The following is a 20,517-nucleotide window of genomic DNA, read 5'->3' as shown; positions in this document are numbered from 1 at the left end:
ACATTATGTTTACATACAATTACCTATTTATACAGTTGGGTTTTTACTGGAGCAATCTAGGTAAAGTACCTTGCTCAAGGGTACAGCAGCATTGTCCCCTACCTGGGATTGAACCCACGACCCTCGACCGTCAGGTCAAGAGTCCAGAGCCCTAACCACTACTCCACACTTCCTGAAATGATTCAGGAAGCGCAAGTATAACATACTTCATGTGAAAAAGGCAGAGAAAATGAAACTTCCTTTAACCTAAAACAATTACTTTAAATGTTAAATATAAAGATAATGAAAAATCCAGTTGCTCAGTCAGCTAGAAACCTCGTCTCCACCTGCTCTAGCACGTAACACTGCACAGCAAAGGGGATCACGTTAACATGCAGCATAAACAAACAGAATGTTTACTCAACAAGCTTTTGAATGGATGCTTTAAATGAACAATGTCTAGATCAGTACTAGATGTTTATGTCAGTACGCTTGTGATAAGGATGTTTATGTAAAGAAATAAAATGTTATTGTCTATAGCTTATCTACCTGCCTGAGACCACTATGAAGGCTATTGATACATTTTATAAATTCTTGAAAATCGTCATGAGGCAGACCCAGATAACACTCTTCCGCAAGGCACGATTCCCCATTTCCCTTAGCCAGGGAAAGAGCACAGGGTCGTTGCCATCTCCAGGAGACTTGCCTGCAAGATCTTTAACAGGATGAAAGAATCTGATTCCCATGTTTCTAATCATATCAAACAGGCGCCAGGGCAACCTTTTAAAGACTCCAGTAAGTCTCAATACGAGAGGCATTAAAAACACACAAGGTGTACTCTTACATTCATCACACAGAGAAGGGTTCATGCAGGTGTGTTGCATCATACACCAATACTATTTAAAGTTAAACAAATATTAACGCTTACATTAATATATATTTGTACTCCCAAGCTCTGCTTCACCCCCCCTGTTCCAATGCTGTTCTTTTCATTCTCTCATTAATTGCTTGGTCTTCCACTACTTTACTTGGATATCACAGTGCCTGTTGTTTCCCACTGTTTTATAGTAGATCCCCCTGGTTTTCTCTTTATTTCAGTATATGACAGGCCCAATACACCTGTGTGTCTGAACAGATGATACAGCTATTTAAACTGAGATTCACTTAGTTTTTAGAGTTTGAAAACACGTGAATAAATTGATCAATTAAAAAATAAATTACTTTATGGTGGTGTTTTCATATTATTTATACAGACGTGCTCAAATTTGTTGGTACCCCTCCACAAAAAACAAAGAATGCACAATTTTCTCTGAAATAACTTGAAACTGACAAAAGTAATTGGCATCCACCATTGTTTATTCCATATTTAATAGAAATCAGACTTTGCTTTTGATTTTTTATTCAACATAATATTGTAAATAATAAAACAAATGAAAATGGCATGGACAAAAATGATGGGACCGCTAACCTAATATTTTGTTGCACAACCTTTAGAGGCAATCACTGCAATCAAACATTTTCTGTAGCTCTCAATGAGACTTCTGCACCTGTTAACAGGTAGTTTGGCCCACTCTTCCTGAGCAAACTGCTCCAGCTGTCTCAGGTTTGATGGGTGCCTTCTCCAGACTGCAAGTTTCAGCTCTTTCCATAGATGTTCGATAGGATTCAGATCAGGACTCATAGAAGGCCACTTCAGAATAGTCCAATGTTTTGTTCTTATCCATTCTTGGGTGCTTTTAGCTGTGTGTTTTGGGTCATTATCCTGTTGGAGGACCCATGACCTGCGACTGAGACAGAGCTTTCTGACACTGGGCAGTACGTTTCGCTCCAGAATGCCTTGATAGTCTTGAGATGTCATTGTGCCCTGCACAGATTCAAGGCACCCTGTGCCAGGCGCAGCAAAGCAGCCCCAAAACATAACCGAGCCTCCTCCATGTTTCACTGTAGGTATGGTGTTCTTTTCTTTGAAAGCTTCATTTTTTCGTCTGTGAACATAGAGCTGATGTGACTTGCCAAAAAGCTCCAGTTTTGACTCATCTGTCCAAAGGACATTCTCCCAGAAGGATTGTGGCTTGTCAATATGCATTTTAGCAAATTCCAGTATGGCTTTTTTATGTTTTTCTTTCAAAAGTGGAGTCCTCCTGGGTCTTCTTCCATGGAGCCCACTTTCGCTCAAACAGCGACGGATGGTGCAATCAGAAACTGACGTACCTTCACCTTGGAGTTCAGCTTGTATCTCTTTGGCAGTTATCCTTGGTTCTTTTTCTACCATTCGCACTATCCTTCTTTTCAATCTGGGGTCGATTTTCCTCTTGCGGCCGCGCCCAGGGAGGTTGGCTACAGTTCCATGGACCTTAAACTTCTTAATAATATTTGCAACTGTTGTCACAGGAACATCAAGCTGCTTGGAGATGGTCTTGTAGCCTTTACCTTTACCATGCTTGTCTATTATTTTCTTTCTGATCTCCTCAGACAACTCTCTCCTTTGCTTTCTCTGGTCCATGTTCAGTGTGGTGCACACAATGATACCAAACAGCACAGTGACTACTTTTCTCCATTTAAATAGGCTGAATGACTGATTACAAGATTGGAGACATGTGTGATACTAATTAAAGAAACGAATTAGTTTGAAATATCACTATAATCCAATTACTTATTATCTTTTCTAAGGGGTACCAACAAATGTGTCCAGGCCATTTTAGAATATCTTTGTAGAATAAGCAATAATTCATCTCTTTTCACAGCTTCTTTGCTTTATTCTATGACATACCAAAGGCATGCAAGTATACATGATAAAATAGCTTTTAATTTCATCACTTTTCAGGAGGAATGAAGCATTATTTCAATGAGCTGTAAGGGTACCAACAAATTTGAGCACGTCTGTATATGTAATCTATTGCATATTGCCTGCCAAATTATTTTACTTGCCTATCAATTTCATAGGGTGTTAAAGATTGATATAAATAGAGTGCACACATTTAAAATACATTGAAAGCAGAGGCTTGTAAAATTCTAAATTGACCAATCAGCTTTTAAGGTTTGAGTTAATCAATTCAATTACCTACCATTTCTGTCACCCTTATGTCAGCCACTCTATTTTGAGATATTATGCACCTAAATATATTCAATTGGAGAAACGATTTCAATGCAATACATATCATACAAATATCATGTATCATATGACCCTACACAAATACATATGTATATGTATCATGCAACCCTGTGTCAAGTAGCCCAACAATCTGTTCCAGCATACATGGAAACACAGAAAGGCAATGCGACACGTGCTGCAGACAGATTTACCTGTTTGTGTTCATGGCTCATTAATTTTGACTCTTTACTATACTATATACAATGCACACTGGTGATGTAGCAGAACAGACGAAATCACAACGCCTTCTCAACCTCTTGCAGTGCTGTCAGTTACTGCATACCGCTCCATACTGTATATGCTGTACATGCTTATTCTGCTGTTCCTACCATGACAGACTGTATTCACAGTTATCTAAAAAACACAATCAATCAGACTGAGGAATGCACAAACTACATAAACAAATGGCATGTGTACACCAACCAGCACCTTCTAAAATGTACGATTACAATCTAAGAATGACTTCCAGTTATATTATTATTTATGTTAAACTTACTTAAGGTATTAATAGTGTCTGGGTCAGGCAAACTGAAAAATAGATGGTTTACAGCACAAATTGATGGTACTGGAAAAAATTATGATATTACAGACTTACTGTATTTCAATGTATTTATTATATGCATGATCAAACATTTCTTTCCTTAGGTGATTACAAATGTATTAGAAACAGGGAAAGTCCCGTGCTATGTAAACAGTCAATAGACTGTTAACATTTTGTTACAGGCAATTTGTTAACATGTTTTGCACCTCAAATACAAACATGGGCAAATGGTTGTGTTCATATATATACAGTAGCTTCTCTAAGACTGAGTGGGAATACACTGCCAGCCTGCATAAACACATGTTATAAAATGAACTTAGCTTCTCACCTTCTTTACGAGGGACATACCGGTTTTATTAAAATTATTATTCCAAACCTATTTTGCCAGCATATGCTGTTTTACAACCCGTTTGGCACTTTGGTGCGGCATGATTAAGCTTTTTCTGTAAACTCTTGTGGAGACTACCACATAAATGACAACACATGGGAGAAATATATGTGTGAAGTGTCCAATATGTGAAAACATTCATTACTGCAAAATGGTTTGTTTTAGTGCGTATCAGTACCTGTTATGTTTCAGAGCTGTGCATTTTTATAGCAGTGTATATTAGGAGGAAGAAATATCAAACGCCTTCAGTCATCTGAAAGTAATATATTAGGCTCCTGAGTAATAACTGCTGCAACTTCTCACACCCGCGCGCTATGTGCATAGATTTGTGCTGGGCAATACGAACCCCGCTCTTATAATAATGCACCCTTGTGGATGCAAAGAAAAAGTAATATAATATTATTGAACATAGACTTTGTATAAAACATGAAAGAAACACATGTTATAACAAACATGTATTGGTTAATAGAATATCTGTTCTCAAGCCACTGGCTTCTTTCCTGTCAATAACCAATCAGCTGCTTCCCCTATTGACAGACATGCTTTCAGCCAGTAACAAGCTTTGACCCAGAAGACACTGCTGAGGTGAAATAACCCAGGAAGTGCAAGTGCAAACAAATAACCAGAGAATAAGGCATATACATTGAGAGCTTCCTTTAACCTAAAGGAGTACCAGAAATTTTAAAATGAAAAAACATGTGGAAGGGAACATGGCTAAAATGTATGTCATTATTTTGTTAGCTACAATTAATTTAAAATTACAATCTATGTCTCCTTTACACAATGACCCTCCCCCCTTCCAATCACCAAAACTTGTCTCTGGTGCTGTTTGTGTTTCATTACAAATTAGATTCCAAATGATCAATGCACTGAGATCACACTTCATTGTCACAAATAGGGCCAAAATCCCTTCAATGCTTAGTTATTCACAGGAATTCATTGATTATCGTCTACTGTACAAGGGTTAAACTAATGTAATCACCCAAGCCCTCCTGGAATGAGGGAAAGCAGATAGGCCCTAGCAGCGCTATTTACTGCTGTTCTCAGAACAAGTTGAGGGATGTCTTCCTTGGGTTTGACACGCAAACCACCTTTACCACCAAGCCATAAAATAAATCTAATGTACCCTGTAATACAGGCGACCCTGGTTAATATTGCTCAAATTATTTACATCTGAAGGGCCGCCTCTGTCTGGGTATCTGGCCCTGACGCTCCTCGGAGTCAGTCTCCACTAATCACATCTGGTTTCATTTTAGACTTTCACTGGGATTCTGCCAGAAGCCAGAGCTCCTAATGGCCCACAATAAATTACAGTGACTCATCAACCTTCTGCTGGATGTGTGAAATCGTACCTTGCCCTATTAAAACAAATGAAATTTGGGCACCGATTAGGGTTTATTACCAAATTGCATTTAGCCCTCCTCTGAATTAGCCCAGCGATTCAAAATTTCAATATATGTTAATAGTGTAAACTCTCACATTTTAGCATTTAGAATGTGTGCGTGTGTTTGTGTACATGCGTGTGCGCAACTATGCCTGTTTGCTTGTGTTTTATGCATTTACTTTTAAGCAGCTAATTAGTGTTACAAAGAATTTGCTCTACTGTTTATTTATTTTTTCTGAATGGCACATTAAAGAATAGGACCAGCTCACTATTAAAACCAGCACTATATTCTGGATCCTTTTCTTCTAATTGATTTTGACAGCCCAGGGGGAGTTTCCCAAAAGCCTAATTAAGTTTGTGAGAGGACTGTTAGAACAAGATTTGCCAGCGCCAGTGTCTCCCAAACTCCTTGTGTCTTTACTGGTGTCGGTTAGTTGTGGACTGCTTGTCAAAGAGCGTAGCCCCAATTATTTTGCGTCTCCCGACACTCCGGAGCACTGTGAGCTGTTTGTGGATGTTCACAGCACTACAAACTCCAACAGCATCAGGAGAGCACACACGCAGACACACTGTGTATACATGCTGATCAGAGTTTCCCTAACACTCCTGTAAGTGATGACTTAAAAAAAAAACTGAAAAATCAAACCACAGTGAAGGAGGCAAGTAGTGCAGCATTACTTCAGTTTCTATGACCGAGTGTTGAAAGTTGTGTTGAAAGAATCTCCTTCTATTAGGATTCTATTAAACTATTTTGCTCAGTGTCTTTAGTGGGCCTAATAGATTCCATTGTTTTCAATGAAAACATTATGAACAGAAAAAAATCCATCCCGATTGAGAGACTTCATCGTTAATTGAACTGAATTAAAATAAAATTGCAGTACGTTTCCTCGTAATATCCTGTAAGCTATATTGCAGTCTATGATATTATGCATCCTACCCCTTATTTATCCTGTTTCTTCAAGTGGTTTATTTTCTGAATATTGTCTTTTAAAATAAATGGCCACTTGCGTAGATGGAGTGCATTTTGCTAGTGCCCTGTCTGGACAGTTTTAACTTGGTTCAGAAACATTTGAATTTATTAGAAACTATAAAAACTCATATAATGATAATTATTTTTATTACCGGTATGTATAGCGACAGAGACTATAGCGACAGAGTAATCACATGATACAGTTTTCAGAACGTTTAGCATTGTTTTTGTTTTGTTTTGGTCCGACTTTCCGTCCTGTAATTGAACATGTCCAGCTGCTGTCTTCAATAAATAAAGTTATTGGTGGCCGCTTACTTGTAACAACGTGAGAAAAATGTGAACGAGTGCATGTACTGGTTAAAATATCTGTATACATTTATTCAGGTTATAGCCAAATCAATTTGAAGCATCTATATGAGGGTAGGATTGAGTGTATGATAAAAGTTTGATGAAGATTTATGCAAAAATGAAGCCAGTTATCAGGTTCACCATGTAGAGTGTGACAGGCAGAGACGGATGGAAGGAAAGACATGATTAATCAAAACTGGGAAAGAGAAAGGCATTCAGGTATCTTTCAGTCAATAAGCCATGTTAAAGTTACCGCTAGCAGTTCAGATTGCCCTTCCTGTTGGGAATAACGTTTTTTTTTAGGCAGAACTGTTCTCACTGTAACATAGACGAATATATACAAACTTTAATATCGCATAACGACAACTTACTGCAGAAGCATACGTTCAATAGTAACAAAGAAAATTATTGATACCAGTATTTCTCCCTGGGGAGCTGCATCTGAAAAAGCTTTGTGAAAACGTTTGTAATTCTGTATGGTAATTGCAGCCTTATCCTCCAACTCCAAGAGTATTTATTTTAAACAAAATGACATTCAAATAGAACTATGTGCATTTGTTCTTAAATCACAGGACTGAACAAAAATAAAATCCATGTTTCTTCTTCTGTGTTGATTTCTGGTTGTTTTGAACCCATCAGCAACAATTACCAGAGGTATTTTTTTTTAACTCTATGGTGGGGAAACACGTCAGAGGTAATTCGTATTAGCCATGCCCAGGTCTCCAAGGTTTTGAGCATTGCAATGGAAGGGTTGTGAGGCTGGACATATGTTTACTTGGCAAGCGCAGGCAGGGTAATGTATTATCGTTTTAATGTTCAAACTGCATCCACAAAGCAATGCAATACATTGAAGTAAGGAAAAACTTTTTATATTTTTGTTAAACTATCAGACCAATAAATATTCCCTTTAATCTAATTTAACCTAGCTGACATTTTATGCTGTTTATACATTTACCAGTTATTTCATAAATGAACGGGCTATTCTATAAATTAACCAACATTTCCTTGGTCATTTTATAAATGTATACATCAGCTGGTAACTTCATACATACAATCTTCAACCCTGGTTTAGCAATGATTATGGTTCTTGATAACTATATTTAAAGGATTTTTAAAGCTGCTAATGTATTTGAAAGTATGAATGACACCGAATAATATTTTGGACAATGCAAAAATAAATCTCTGACATTTTACAACATTTAGGGGCATGTTGTTCGTTTCTACACATAATAAACAACATGTTTTAACAATTTTAATTAGAATTTCAAGCTGTAAACAATAGTCTTCTTGGAAAACCAACAAGATACATACAAACGGTATTGTAAACAAATACAACTGCATGGTTGTGACAAAAGGCAGTATTACAAATAAACACGCACACTGACTGATTAATCACAGAAACGCCTTCTGTAAAATGTTAACCTACTTTCAATAACAAATGTGGTCTGTGGATTCTCTTTCATCTGTTTGTGTCCTCTCTGAGCTGTCCGTGTCAATTACTTTGTGGTTAGGAGACGTTTACGAACACTGTACTCCAGGGATGGGTAACGTTTCTCATCCAGGTTCACAGCAGATAGGATGGGAGGAGCCTATACCTCTTCTTTTCTATGACATTTTAAAATGGCTCCACTGTGACCTCTGAACTATGTAAAAAGTATAAGAATGTGAAAAGCTAACTTCCTAACGCATCTCTCAGTTAAAGACAACAAACTCCACCAACAAACCATTGCCGTGGGGAAATAGACTTTTGTAACAAATGAAATTCTCACTAGCATATTGTGTTCTGATTGGTCGTGCAGCATATTGTCTTGGTCTTGTGAGTGGTAACTGACTGAACATTTACAGTTTGACGTGCATTAACTTCTACTGAGTGTAAGAAAAGCACGGAAAACTACAAAATTACTGTGTAAGTTACTCATGGACAACATATTAAAGGAAAGTGTCATTCTTTTTTATAAACCAGATATGCATAGGTGCTGTATTCTGTAAACTAGCCTTTTGTAACATATAGCGTAATGTGAAGATATGACAAAGCTGATTGTTTCCCTGCATACATTAGCTGACAGATGTGCCCAGTTCTGTCTGGCCTCTTGTAAAAGAGAACGGTAGCAAAGCTGGAAGCCCCCGACAGGAAAGGAGATCAAACACAGATCATGTTTCTGCACAAACTACCAGTGGAGAGGGCATGCAGGCCAGCAGCCTGACAGGGGCCAAGCCACTAGAGAAAGACGGAGCGCTCCCGTGTGACTGTGCTGAACAAACAACAACTGATACTTCCCTTGTAACGCTGACCCATCACGGCCACCTCGGAATTCAGCCCATTTAATGGAACAAATACATTATTTCTAGACAAGGGCACCTCAAATTAATCCTCGAGTAGCAACCTTATCTCGAGCTCAAGCTTGAGATCTTTTCTGCCTATTTCCAAACTAGTCCAGATTGTACTGTTGTCCTAGGAAGTTAAGAATGATTTCCTTTTGTGCTTTTCCCCATCTACACTCATTTGACTACCATAATTGAAGTTATCATTCTGGATTTTAATCCTAATTCTCTGATGTCTCTGATTGAGCATAAACCACTTGCTTATCGGGCTGAAGGAAGCACAGCAAAGAGAAGCAGTTACATGATAGCCTTGCTCTGTGAGTTGTATAGAGCATAACTATAACCCTATATTATCTACAAGACACATTTTAACATGGTCGAACACTCACTGGTACACTACTTTTTGTTTTACTAAATACAAGTCAAAAGCTTCAACCTGGTCTTTTACCGCATACAGGCACTGATTAATTAATTTTATTTAAAGGTGCCACTGTTCTCCTACTGAAGAGTAAGTAGCTTCAAATTACATTTACATTTTTTACTGTCCTCTTTATGATGTTTCCAGTTATTCAGAGCGGTTCTTCTTGCAATGACTGAAACATTGTAAGAATGTGGCAACTGCTTTGAACTGAGCCCCACCTTTCATTAACTGCAATAAGATCCACTCAGGATGCTCTGAAACATCATACAAAGATAGGAGGACAGTTAAAAAACAAACCATTAAAATGTAATTTGGAGCTACTTACAATTCTGATGAGCAGGCGAGTAGAAACTGCAACGTTACCGTCCAGCTCCTTCTTCAGCTTCCTCAGGTCCTTTGTCACGTCCTCAAACTTGACCTGCGCGGCCAGAAACAGGTCCTGTGGCTCTGGGAGGGGGAAGACAGTCTTCTCCGTTCCTGCATCCTAGGAATGAGGGAACAGCGGGGTCTGTAGCAATCATCTAAACACCAAGACTCAGACACCTGTCCAAGCGCTGTCTCTGCCCAGCATATTTTTATCGTCTATAGTCTTTAGGCACCAATCTCAATACAGTACAGAACAAAATCATGCATTTATATAAACATAGTGTAGTTCCACCACTACAGCGCCAAGTGTTCACAGCTCCCCTCAGAATCTAGCCAATGCATTTCCTGAGATAAGTTGCCTATACAGGGTTTGGGTTTGGGGATATTTGATATGGTTTTGCAAGGGCTAAAAGCTGAGAAATATATCTGCTACATCTTAATTTGAATACAGTGCTATCTGCTATTAATTATGAAAGAAGCACACATTTTGAAAATGTTACTTAGAAAAATGAACATTTAATATATTTTCAAATTGCTCCTTGGTGCATGTCCTCTATCAACCCAATGAATGTATGTTTGCAGACTGATTGAAATGTATTGTTTTTATAACCATATTTAGACACAGGGAAGAATGTTCCCTCTCAATTGCACTCTGAAAAAGGTACTGGAAACAATTAAGCAAGTTTATTTGAGATCTGCTGTAACACACACACACACACACACACACACACACACAGACACACACATACACATACTACTATTACTCCCTGTCCTTGATTATGGTGATTACTTTTACTAGTTTACGTCTACTCAGTCTTTACATAAACTAGACGTATTTTACAACTCATGCTGCAGATTTGTATTAGAATACTCCACTTTGACTCATCATTGTGGCATATAAGTAAAATTAGGCTGGTTTTCACTTACAGACCATTGGTACTGTTTTGTGTTTAAGTTTCTTAAAGGACTGGTGCCTTGTTATTTAATTGCTCTGGTTAATAGGTATGATACCAACTATAATCTGCGTTCCTGTGATTCTGCCAACCTGGTCGTTCCAAGGGTTTGGGTAAAATGTCCTTTGCCTATCGGCTTCCAAAAACTTTTAACTTGCGTGGGGAGCTGAGGACACCCTGGCCGACCTAAACCCTCCCCCAACCGGGAGGCGCTCGGCCAATTGTGTGCCACCCCCTGGAAACTCCCGTCCACGGTCGGCAGTGGAATAGTTAGGCTTTTTTTGTGGCATTGTTTATGTGTGCATATAATCGATTGGTATTTAAATTAACAACATGCTTCTCTAAGCGCTGGGCGTATCTTGTTATATGGGAATGTGTGATTTTGGTGGGTGAGTGGTCGGTGTTCCAAGGTGTGCAGTGCTGTGTAAGGGCACATAGTAGTTCTCTCACTCATAACACACTGTATTTCCAAGACAGTCCGAAAAATTGTAATTCTTCAACTGGTGGGTGTATGCCATTTCTATGTGGCCATACCTTTGCTTTTATAAAATGTATTATCTACTATAAGAAACCATTTCCACAATCCTGCAAAGTTCTATCACTCTGAAGAAGTAATATTACCTTGTCAATGTATCGTAGATAATATGACACTACGTAATCCACCAAACTGGTTTTATTGTCCTAAAAAAGAAGACAAAAAAGTTATAATTTCTGCAGCTGCCATTATAATGACCTGATAGTTAACCCTTATTTACATACAAAACTTCCCAAAGCTACTGAGGGTTAGTGACAACATGAATGAACAACATGGATTTGTTTATATTTAGTACATTACATGAACATTTCACAAAGATATATGACAGATAGACTTAGGTTTTAGGATTGACTGAGGACCACTGTCCCCAATAGAGGGCATTACACCACACATGACATCAGTGCAGTCCTGTCTTGGTTAAGGAAATTTCCTGATATATTTTTGATAAATAGACTGTACTGCTGTTTGTTTTAACAATAGTGCATATGAATGCTACCATGCAACACACTCCCACTGATCAGGTCACACAAACTGTCCAATACACATGGTACAGTGGAGACCCCAAGCACCAATGCTTTTGGACTGGGGTTTATAAACAATGCTTACCCTGCTCTTCACGTCTTTCAGCTTTGGTAAAATTTCCAACCCAAAGCCATCCGCCTGCCCTCTTGTACGATTCCCCCCGTTCATGTAGTTTCCAAAAGCCAGGATCAATCCTAGCAAGTCCTTGACACTGCGGGGCTCCAACAAGCCCTTATTGGAAACAACAAGAAGAAACCAAAACTGGACTTTATAAATATGGCCGTGTGTTTTTTTTTCACCACTTCTATTTTACTAAAGAGAACCCGGGGAAATGATTTTGCTTTCACCTCCATCCATCCCTAGTTTTTCTTGTCAACCTACTTCAACTAATTTCTTTGAAGTGTTCCTTGATTGTATATCAGTAATCCTTCCAACAGTCAGTTAGGGAAGTTTCTTTTAAAAAGTAATTGTTTACAGTTACAAGGTAAGTGAACAGAATTTTAACTACTCATTACTTTGAAGACTGTTTAACTAGTTACAGTTACAAATAGTAACTTCTCACTCACAATTTACCTTTTACGGAGATATTTTTTTCAGTTTGGTCTGGCTGCAGCTCAAAATATTCTTTAAAGATCCAGCTATTGAACCCACTCCTTTCCTTCCTCCAACACCATTTTCTATCAAGGTTGATATGAAAAGCGTGTCGCGAGACCCGCACGGTTTGACTTTAAATGTTGACGTGCTTTCTCAGGGCACCTTGCCCTGTTACAACATGTAATTTAATGACAATACCGCGTTACATGTGTTACTCCCCAACACTGTCAACAGTATGTCATACCTTGCAAACACGATCCACAATCTCTACTTTGCGATGGACTAAAGTGATTCCCTCGGTGAATGCAGGCTGGAATATAATACAACGGGCTCGTCCAGAGAAATCAGGAATCTGAGATAACTCGTACAAGAACCTGAGAAGAAATACAACTTTGAAAATCAAGTCTTGGCTGCTTTTTTTTTTTTTTAGGAAAACTGAAAAGTATTTTTAAAAGAATGTCATAAAATGAATGAATTTTTAAAAGAATGTCATAAAGTGCAATGAATGAAAAAGATTTGGACCCCAGCAACTAGTTTTAGTCTGTCTGCTACACGTTGCAGATGAAAAGCCTGTCTCAACTTTGTTCCTTAGCTGGGCAGCTTAGTCTTCTGTTGACACAAAACACAGTGAAATGTTTGTCTAGTTTCATATCACTAATGACTATGTCATGACTGGGTGTTTATAGATCTGTGGAGACTATATGTTAATAAAGGCTAAAGTATGGGGCATCTAACTAAAGATGCTGACAAGCAACCTAACAAACGTAATAATAGCACCTCTCAAGGTGCTTTACAAAATAAAATAACTAAGCTAGCACAAGACACAAATTTTGCTTGCAATATATTAAAATTTAAGTTTAAATATAACCTACAAATGTCTAAAATGTTAAGAAAATATTCCAAAGAGCTTGCTGTAAAATCATTTTGAAATGACTGATAATAAACCACTTGGGGAATGTTCTGCAGCAGTCAGTTAGAGGCAGGTAAATAAATACATTGTATATTTGCAAGACAATTATTAAAGAAAAGTAGCTCCATGAATTTGTAGGAACAGGCAAAGTGCCAGTGCCAGCGGGCAGCAGTGTGGAGTAGTGGTTAGGGCTCTGGACTCTTGATCGGAGGGTCGTGGGTCAATCCCAGGTGGGGGACACTGCTGTAACCTTGAGCAAGGTACTTTACCTAGATTGCTCCAGTAAAAACCCAACTGTATAAATGGGTAATTGTATGTAAAAATAATGTGTAATAATCTAATTGCATGTAAAAATAATGTGATATCTTGTAACAATTGTAAGTTGCCCTGGATAAGGGCGTCTGCTAAAGAAATAAATAATAATAATAAAAATGATATGCCTTGTACAAACAGTAAAGCCATAATCTAAACTTCTCCCTTTATTTTGGTAACCAGACGTATTGTGGAGCTGTTTTGTTATGAAATGTCTTTGAAGAATTCACATTAACATTAACAATGGCATATTAAAAAAAAAACATTTTGGAAGATCAAGAAGTTTTCTATAAACGTCAGTGCCGGGCAGCACTGAATCGCTGAACGAGGTGTTTAGTTAATTTTTTTCTTTGAAATGTCACATAAACAAAACATCTAACTGTTAACATTGGACCTTTTTGCAGCATTCAGACTACCCTTATTAAGTGTAGGTAAATTAACCTAAATAGGAAGACACTGAGAAACAAAATCCCTCAGAGTACCCAGCTCTGGAATCTGTTATGAAAAAGTCACAGTGACAGCTTTCAAGGCTTTATTTACTCAAGAAGAGCAATTAGATTAGACAGAGGCAAGACAGTACAACTAGCTAATGAAGGACACATTGGAAATGAGCATATAAATCTGCAGACAACTCTTACTGTTCTGGTTTGTCAAGCAGCTTCACTTCGTCCTCTTTCGAAGTTTCGTAATGCTTCTTTATCTTATCCAGCTCATCGCTTTGTGCTCTCTGTGACGTGTTAAAAAGGACAGGAAAAAACAGGCACAGACTTTCAATGCAATTGTTTACTCATGATGAGGCCTGAGTTCTGAGGGGAGTTAGGTCTGGGTGACCCAACAGAGCCAAAGTGTTTTATAAAGTTGGCAATGCCCAGGTTGGGGTCATCAAAAATAAACTCCATTAGAGTTCTGTAGTCACACTGATGTAGTTTTATTTAACTGTGTTTAATTACAATAATAATACAGTGAATGTACTAGGTGTCATAATAAAATAACTACATGAACTAATAATTAAAATGAATTTAGTTCATAACCAAAACAAAAACAACTTTTGTTTTCCTAATATTAATTGTTCACAAACTGAAAAACTGTATTAATACAATTAACTTCAAGTTGATAACACCAGTGTTTCTCATTTATTTCACTCATAATACTGCATATAAGCTGCAGTAGAATTTATTTTTAGCTCTGGGTTCTGTGATATTTTATAAGCCACCCATTATTCTGTAAGAGATAAAAGGGGAATGCTGAGAGAATGTGAGATAGTGTGCTCATTCCCTGCCTAGAATTGATTCAGAATGATTTGTTCTTTTGGTCTATAATGAAAACAGATGTCCGAAAGTCCCTGAAAATAAGACTGAAATCAATGCAATGTCTGCATGTGCTGTACCAGGGGGATGTGCAGGATAGCATTCCCCTGACTCACACCCACTGCCTTTTATTAAACACCCACCCACAACTGCAATAAACTGAATACTTACGTTTTCATACAACGCTTCAATGGTTTCCAAGTCCACAACTGAGTTGTCCACAGTCAGAACAGCTGGAACAGTAAAACCCATTTATTAGACAGTTTTCTTATAAAATAAGATTATTTAAACCTGAGCATGCTGTTTTAATTAACTTGTGTGTGTGTATTTGGAAACAATGCTCATTTCTGAACAAAGTTTAGAAGGTTAAATACATTTAGTCATGCTATTTCCTTCACAACATTCCAAGCCTCAATTCAACAGGATTTATATGTTATTGACAGTCAGTACTTGGGTTTTGATGGGGATTCAGCTGGTCTTTTTTATATGCTGGTGTTTTAGTGCTCATAAAAGGTGTGGGACAATAGCACTGGACAGTCAGACAGGAAGACTCGTCGTGGGGCAGGCTCCGTCTGAGATACGCCTAAAAGCTCCTAAGTCTTCTCACAATGCGCTGAACCACGACCAATTCCATCCAGTCAGCGGCTTCTCCTGAGATTCCAACAACATTATACTAAGAGTTCTGTCACATGTTTGTTTTGAGTCACGACTAGCAGGCATGCGTGACGATGTTTTACACCGGACTCTGCTGATCCAAAACAAGGTTCTTGAACCCAGAGTTTCAGGGTGAGGACAAGGTGTTTGAACGGCAGCCTGCTCACAGCACAGCGTCTCCTGCACACAGTACATTAAGCAACACGGACACGGATCACCAGTAAGAGCCTGTAACTGCTTAACCTCTGACCCCCTCAGCAGGAACCACCACAGAACTTCATAACGATCTCTAAAGGGACTAAAGGGGAGGGAACGGCATTGCAGACTTGATCAGGCTTCCTCCTGAGGTGGCCTGCCTTTTCACATCAGCCACTATTAAAACCTTATTTTAATATTTAACCCTCTTCGGTTCCTCTTTTTTAAATCTGTCTGATGATAAAACAATTAAAAAGCTCAGTAAATTACAGGAAACCATGGAGAATGGAAAGTGGAAGACAAGCATAGTCTTAATGCTGCCTTTACCATGTCTTTGAACAAGTGGAACAATGCCTTATCTGGGCAAACAGTCTGCTTGCTTTACAATTACATAAAATACATACCAGGAGTCCAGGAGTTGCTAAAACTCTACAGTAACTGTACATATTCCACTCAAAGTTTACCAAATTTGCACAGTAATTGTGTAGTTTCCCCATGGTTTTCCAATGGTTATATTAACCATTTACCATAGTTTTCCATTTTTTTTTTTATTAAGCTTCCCCATACCTCTGCGCTTTACAATGCTTACCTATGCTTTCACTATGTTTTATTACCCTTTGGTATGGTTTAACTGAGCTTTTATAAGGGTGGTATTGGTGATGTTATTTTAGAATGTGCCATATTGTAATTTTAACAGATCAATTTCTTGTTTGTAAGAGACTGAGTGTGATTGTGTGTGGCTGCCTCTGTTGCTGTCCTCAAGGACCCCCTTTGAGAATGACATGCAGACTCAACGGGTTCTCACCCTGGGCTTAGTCTTCATATCTAAGTTTTTTTTTTAGTACTACTGACTGTCACATGATTGGGGGTTTACAGTTATAGATCTGTTGAGAGATGTTAATAAACACTAAAGTACTGGGACATCTAACTAAAGCAACAACAGTAACAACAAATGTAAGAATCATATTTAAGGTGCTTTACAAAATAAAACCACTTGGGGAATGTGTCAGTCAATTAGAGGCAGGTAATTGGTGTGTAAATAAATAATGACATTGTATATTTGCAAGACAATTATTAAAGGAAAGTGGCTCCATAAATTTGCAGGAATGTTAACTAAGGCGAAAACAGTGAAAGTGCCAGCGTGAATAAATCAAAATCATATGTCTTGTACAAACAGTACAGCCATAAACTAAACTTCTCCCTTTATTTTGGTAACCAGACATATTGTTGAGCTGGTCTTATTTCCATCATTGGCGTGATGTGAACAATAAACCGATTTCAGTCTGTAGGAAGATTTGTGCGAGGTATTCTATTATAAACTTAAATAATTGGCTTTGGTAGGCTATATCTTTTGAGGCAAGGCAGGGTGAAAGCATGATAAAGTATGAAATTACTATTCAGTTTTGCTGGTTAACTTTTATTAGGGCTGCAACTAAGAAGAGACTCCTCCTGAAAGCTTTAACATTGATTAACTGCCCAGAGCTGTCAGAGTATGCATTGGGGGATTGTTTATAGTTATAATCACAATGTGATTTGTAGGTTGTCTAGTTGTGGCCAGGAGGCGACACCAAGTCTTTGCACAGTGCCATCTCTCCTCTGACTGGCCACAGAGGTTACGTCTTCACATTGCAAGTGATAACGGCACCCTTCAGCTGCAGTTTAATACAGCACAATCACGACAAATTGTTCAAATGTGGCACCAAAACATGCAATGTTTCAGGAAGAATGTGTTGGTAAGAAGTCTTTGTCAGACAGAACAAGAATATTTACCGTTAGTCAGAATGATTATTAGTGGATTTTGAGTACATTTACAAATTTGTATCTACAGTAATGGTCCCTGTATTCTGACTGTTGATTAAAATAAATGTTGATAGGTATGAAAGTTTACTAATGTTTTGCTTGCCTCTGTTTTGTGCATGTTTCGACTTTTCTTGGATGTATCTTTCTGGCCGTTTGAACAGCAAAATAATGAAATAACTCCCTTGCATGCAAACATCCAAGTATTCTTACTGCAAGCTTTGTTTATTTTTAAAAAACTACAGATTTTACCTCTGATGTAGTTTCCTGGTGTACCAAAAAAGGGTTCCCTGAGGAAACTGTTTTTTTCAGAAAAGAGCACGTTCTTTGCAGATGCCGAGTTCTGCAAGACCACAATCAGTTTCACATGAAATACAAGCACTGATAAATCACAGTGTTGAATAATTTGTTTCAAATTTTATTTTAAATAGCACTTTGCTATAGTAATGTTGTCCTGTATATATTGTGTAATTTTAAGGTTATTAATATGATGATTATTAGCTAGACATGCAAGTAGATTTTACTTGTAACATGTCCAGCTGCTGTCTTCAACGAATAAAGATATCTGTGGCCACTGCTACTTATAAGAAGGGCTTGTCCTCATAATCAAAAAGGTAAGAAAGTGAAAGAGTAAATTTACAGGTTAAAAAATAATTGTGTAAATGTATAGCATTACAGCCAAAAACGTTTATATGTCTCTAGGGATGTATTATAAAGGTCTGGTGACAATAGGTGCAAAATCATTATTGTGTTCTCCATGCAGAGTGTGACAGACTGAGACAGATGGATGGACCGACACGGTTAGCCAAAATTGTACAACAGAAAGACTGATGTGACATTGCCAGTTTCTGCACTGGCTGTAAAAGCAGTGATAATCTTCAAGGCTCAAGACTTTTACATTAACATTCATAATATAACTGCGTCTATGTAAATGGGGCAGCCTCTTCTGGGTATGTACAGTATGTAGGTTGTATGTGCTATAGTAATATGTATACAGTAACATGTATTTTTTTTTTAAATCACGCCATGAATCCATTGTGATTTCTTATTGTTTTCAACCCCTTAGCAACGTCGAAATGACCTTATAAATTGTTTATTTTTTTTACTCTGTGGTGGGTGTAATACGTCAGAGGCAATTCGTGTTGGCCCTGCCTAGCTTTTCAATGTTCTAATGCTGAGAAACTGTTACATTGCAAGAGCAGGGCGATGCGTTATCATTTAATGTTCAAACTGCAGCCAAAAAGCAATGCAATCCATTGAATAGGGGGAAACTTGCACGCAATGATGGTAAACTTATTTTTTTGTTAAACTCGTAAGACCTAGACATAATGCCTTTTAGCAGTTAATTAACAACTAAACTTAAATAAATGGATAAATACTTATCAATGTAATACTTTTTTTATGCCACCAGAAAAATGAACTGCAGAATATTCAGTCAATTTTCACGCTAAACGATTCAAAGTCAGAATGGGATCTCCAAGATTTTCAGAGCGCATGTCCGCTGCTTCATGGTGGGATTAGGAAAATTTGCTGTGGGGTGATTTTCACATCTTATTAAAATGGATTACGCACGCCTCAACAGTCCGTTTCTCAACAACCTACCTTGAACTATTCAACAATGTATCAAATGAGCACACAGTCGGGACAGGTGTGCGAAGTTCAGCCCAGATACCCCAGCATGGGCAGATCAAAGGGCTGGGAATGTGGTGCCACTCTACCTCTCACTCAACACATCAGCAATAAGGAGCCGCGCTCTCCTGTGAGTTTCGGTGGCCGAGTGCTGAAGCAAGTTTACCTTCGTTCTGTGGAAACTAACCAGAACCTCTGCAGACCCTGAGCTCTTTAGTGTTTGTAATTACAGTCAATGTCAGATGTCTTTTTAATTTGCCAACAGCTCTGGGTAAAAAGGGCTGATTCTTTAGAAGTCCTTATTAACTGTCTTCCCTACATTGTCAGATTAGATTGTCCATTTCACCTACACCTCACATTAAGTCGAAAGGAAGTCGACACATGCTGTGAAAAGCTGCTAATTTTATTGGTTGTGCCTCTATATTTAAAAAAAAAAGAAGAAAAAAAATGCTGCTTGGCCAAATGTGCTTTTTCACTTGTATATGGCTGGTAAATTAAGGCAAACGTTTTTATGTGGCTCAACGGCATCTGCACACAACAACATTAATTTATATAGAGAATGATCATTAGTGCACTGTTGTACCCATTAGGATATAATAACCGTCACTGAGGACAAAAAACAGATCAGCTTCACGCACGTAGACTAGCAGGCACATGCATTAAAACATTGGCTGATGAAATTCACATGATTTGACCTCTCTCTATTGTTTAGTGTTCAGGTTTGTTCTCATGGTTTCTATGGACCTGACACAGCAGGTTAATCATGAGCAGCTATTTTTTATTTTACTCGATATCCAAAGATTTCTGTACGTGCGCGGGACAGAAAAGCGAACAGATAAAAAGCTGGCTGTAGCAGTATTTGTTGCATTATGACAGCAAACAAAACAGAAGTCCATTTGCCAAGGTTTTCTTTTCTAATTCGGAAACGGTTGTAAATAACAACAAATAAAATCTTTATTTTTTCCTGGAACTAGTTAGGATCAGTTTCAAGTGGAGAAGAACGAAGAGAAAGGGTCTGTCCAGGAAGTAAATTTCACCAGGAAAGTTGAGCATGTGGAATTTGACCATGGCAACAGACTCCCACTTGGAGTAACACTGTGATCTACAGACAGACCCAGCCACTCACAGCTCTTTACACTGTCATGAAGTCCCAGCTTCCAGGCTTGTGCTGTATGATTTTTCAGGGTGGATTCATGCCAGTAATCCATTCTAATATAAAGCAGCTTTTGATTCTTAACA

General features: G+C 38.1%; 1 protein-coding gene across 2 annotated transcripts in view; it reads right to left on the bottom strand.

Moving 5' to 3' along the window:
- Positions 1 to 20,517, bottom strand: part of LOC117405651 (formin-like) — a 137,430-nt gene that overhangs the window by 37,169 nt on the left and 79,744 nt on the right. For both annotated transcript variants that reach the window (XM_058991378.1, XM_058991377.1), the window contains 6 exons: positions 15,175 to 15,236; positions 14,335 to 14,423; positions 12,719 to 12,848; positions 11,965 to 12,111; positions 11,445 to 11,504; positions 9,868 to 9,988 (listed from right to left, as the gene is read on the bottom strand). In XM_058991378.1, the coding sequence (XP_058847361.1) occupies positions 9,868 to 9,988; positions 11,445 to 11,504; positions 11,965 to 12,111; positions 12,719 to 12,848; positions 14,335 to 14,423; positions 15,175 to 15,236 (609 nt within the window). The remainder of the gene's footprint in view (positions 1 to 9,867; positions 9,989 to 11,444; positions 11,505 to 11,964; positions 12,112 to 12,718; positions 12,849 to 14,334; positions 14,424 to 15,174; positions 15,237 to 20,517) is intronic.

Source organism: Acipenser ruthenus, chromosome 18 (genome assembly GCF_902713425.1).
Source record: "Acipenser ruthenus chromosome 18, fAciRut3.2 maternal haplotype, whole genome shotgun sequence".
NCBI lineage: Eukaryota > Metazoa > Chordata > Actinopteri > Acipenseriformes > Acipenseridae > Acipenser > Acipenser ruthenus.
This window is presented reverse-complemented; position numbering and strand designations above follow the sequence as displayed.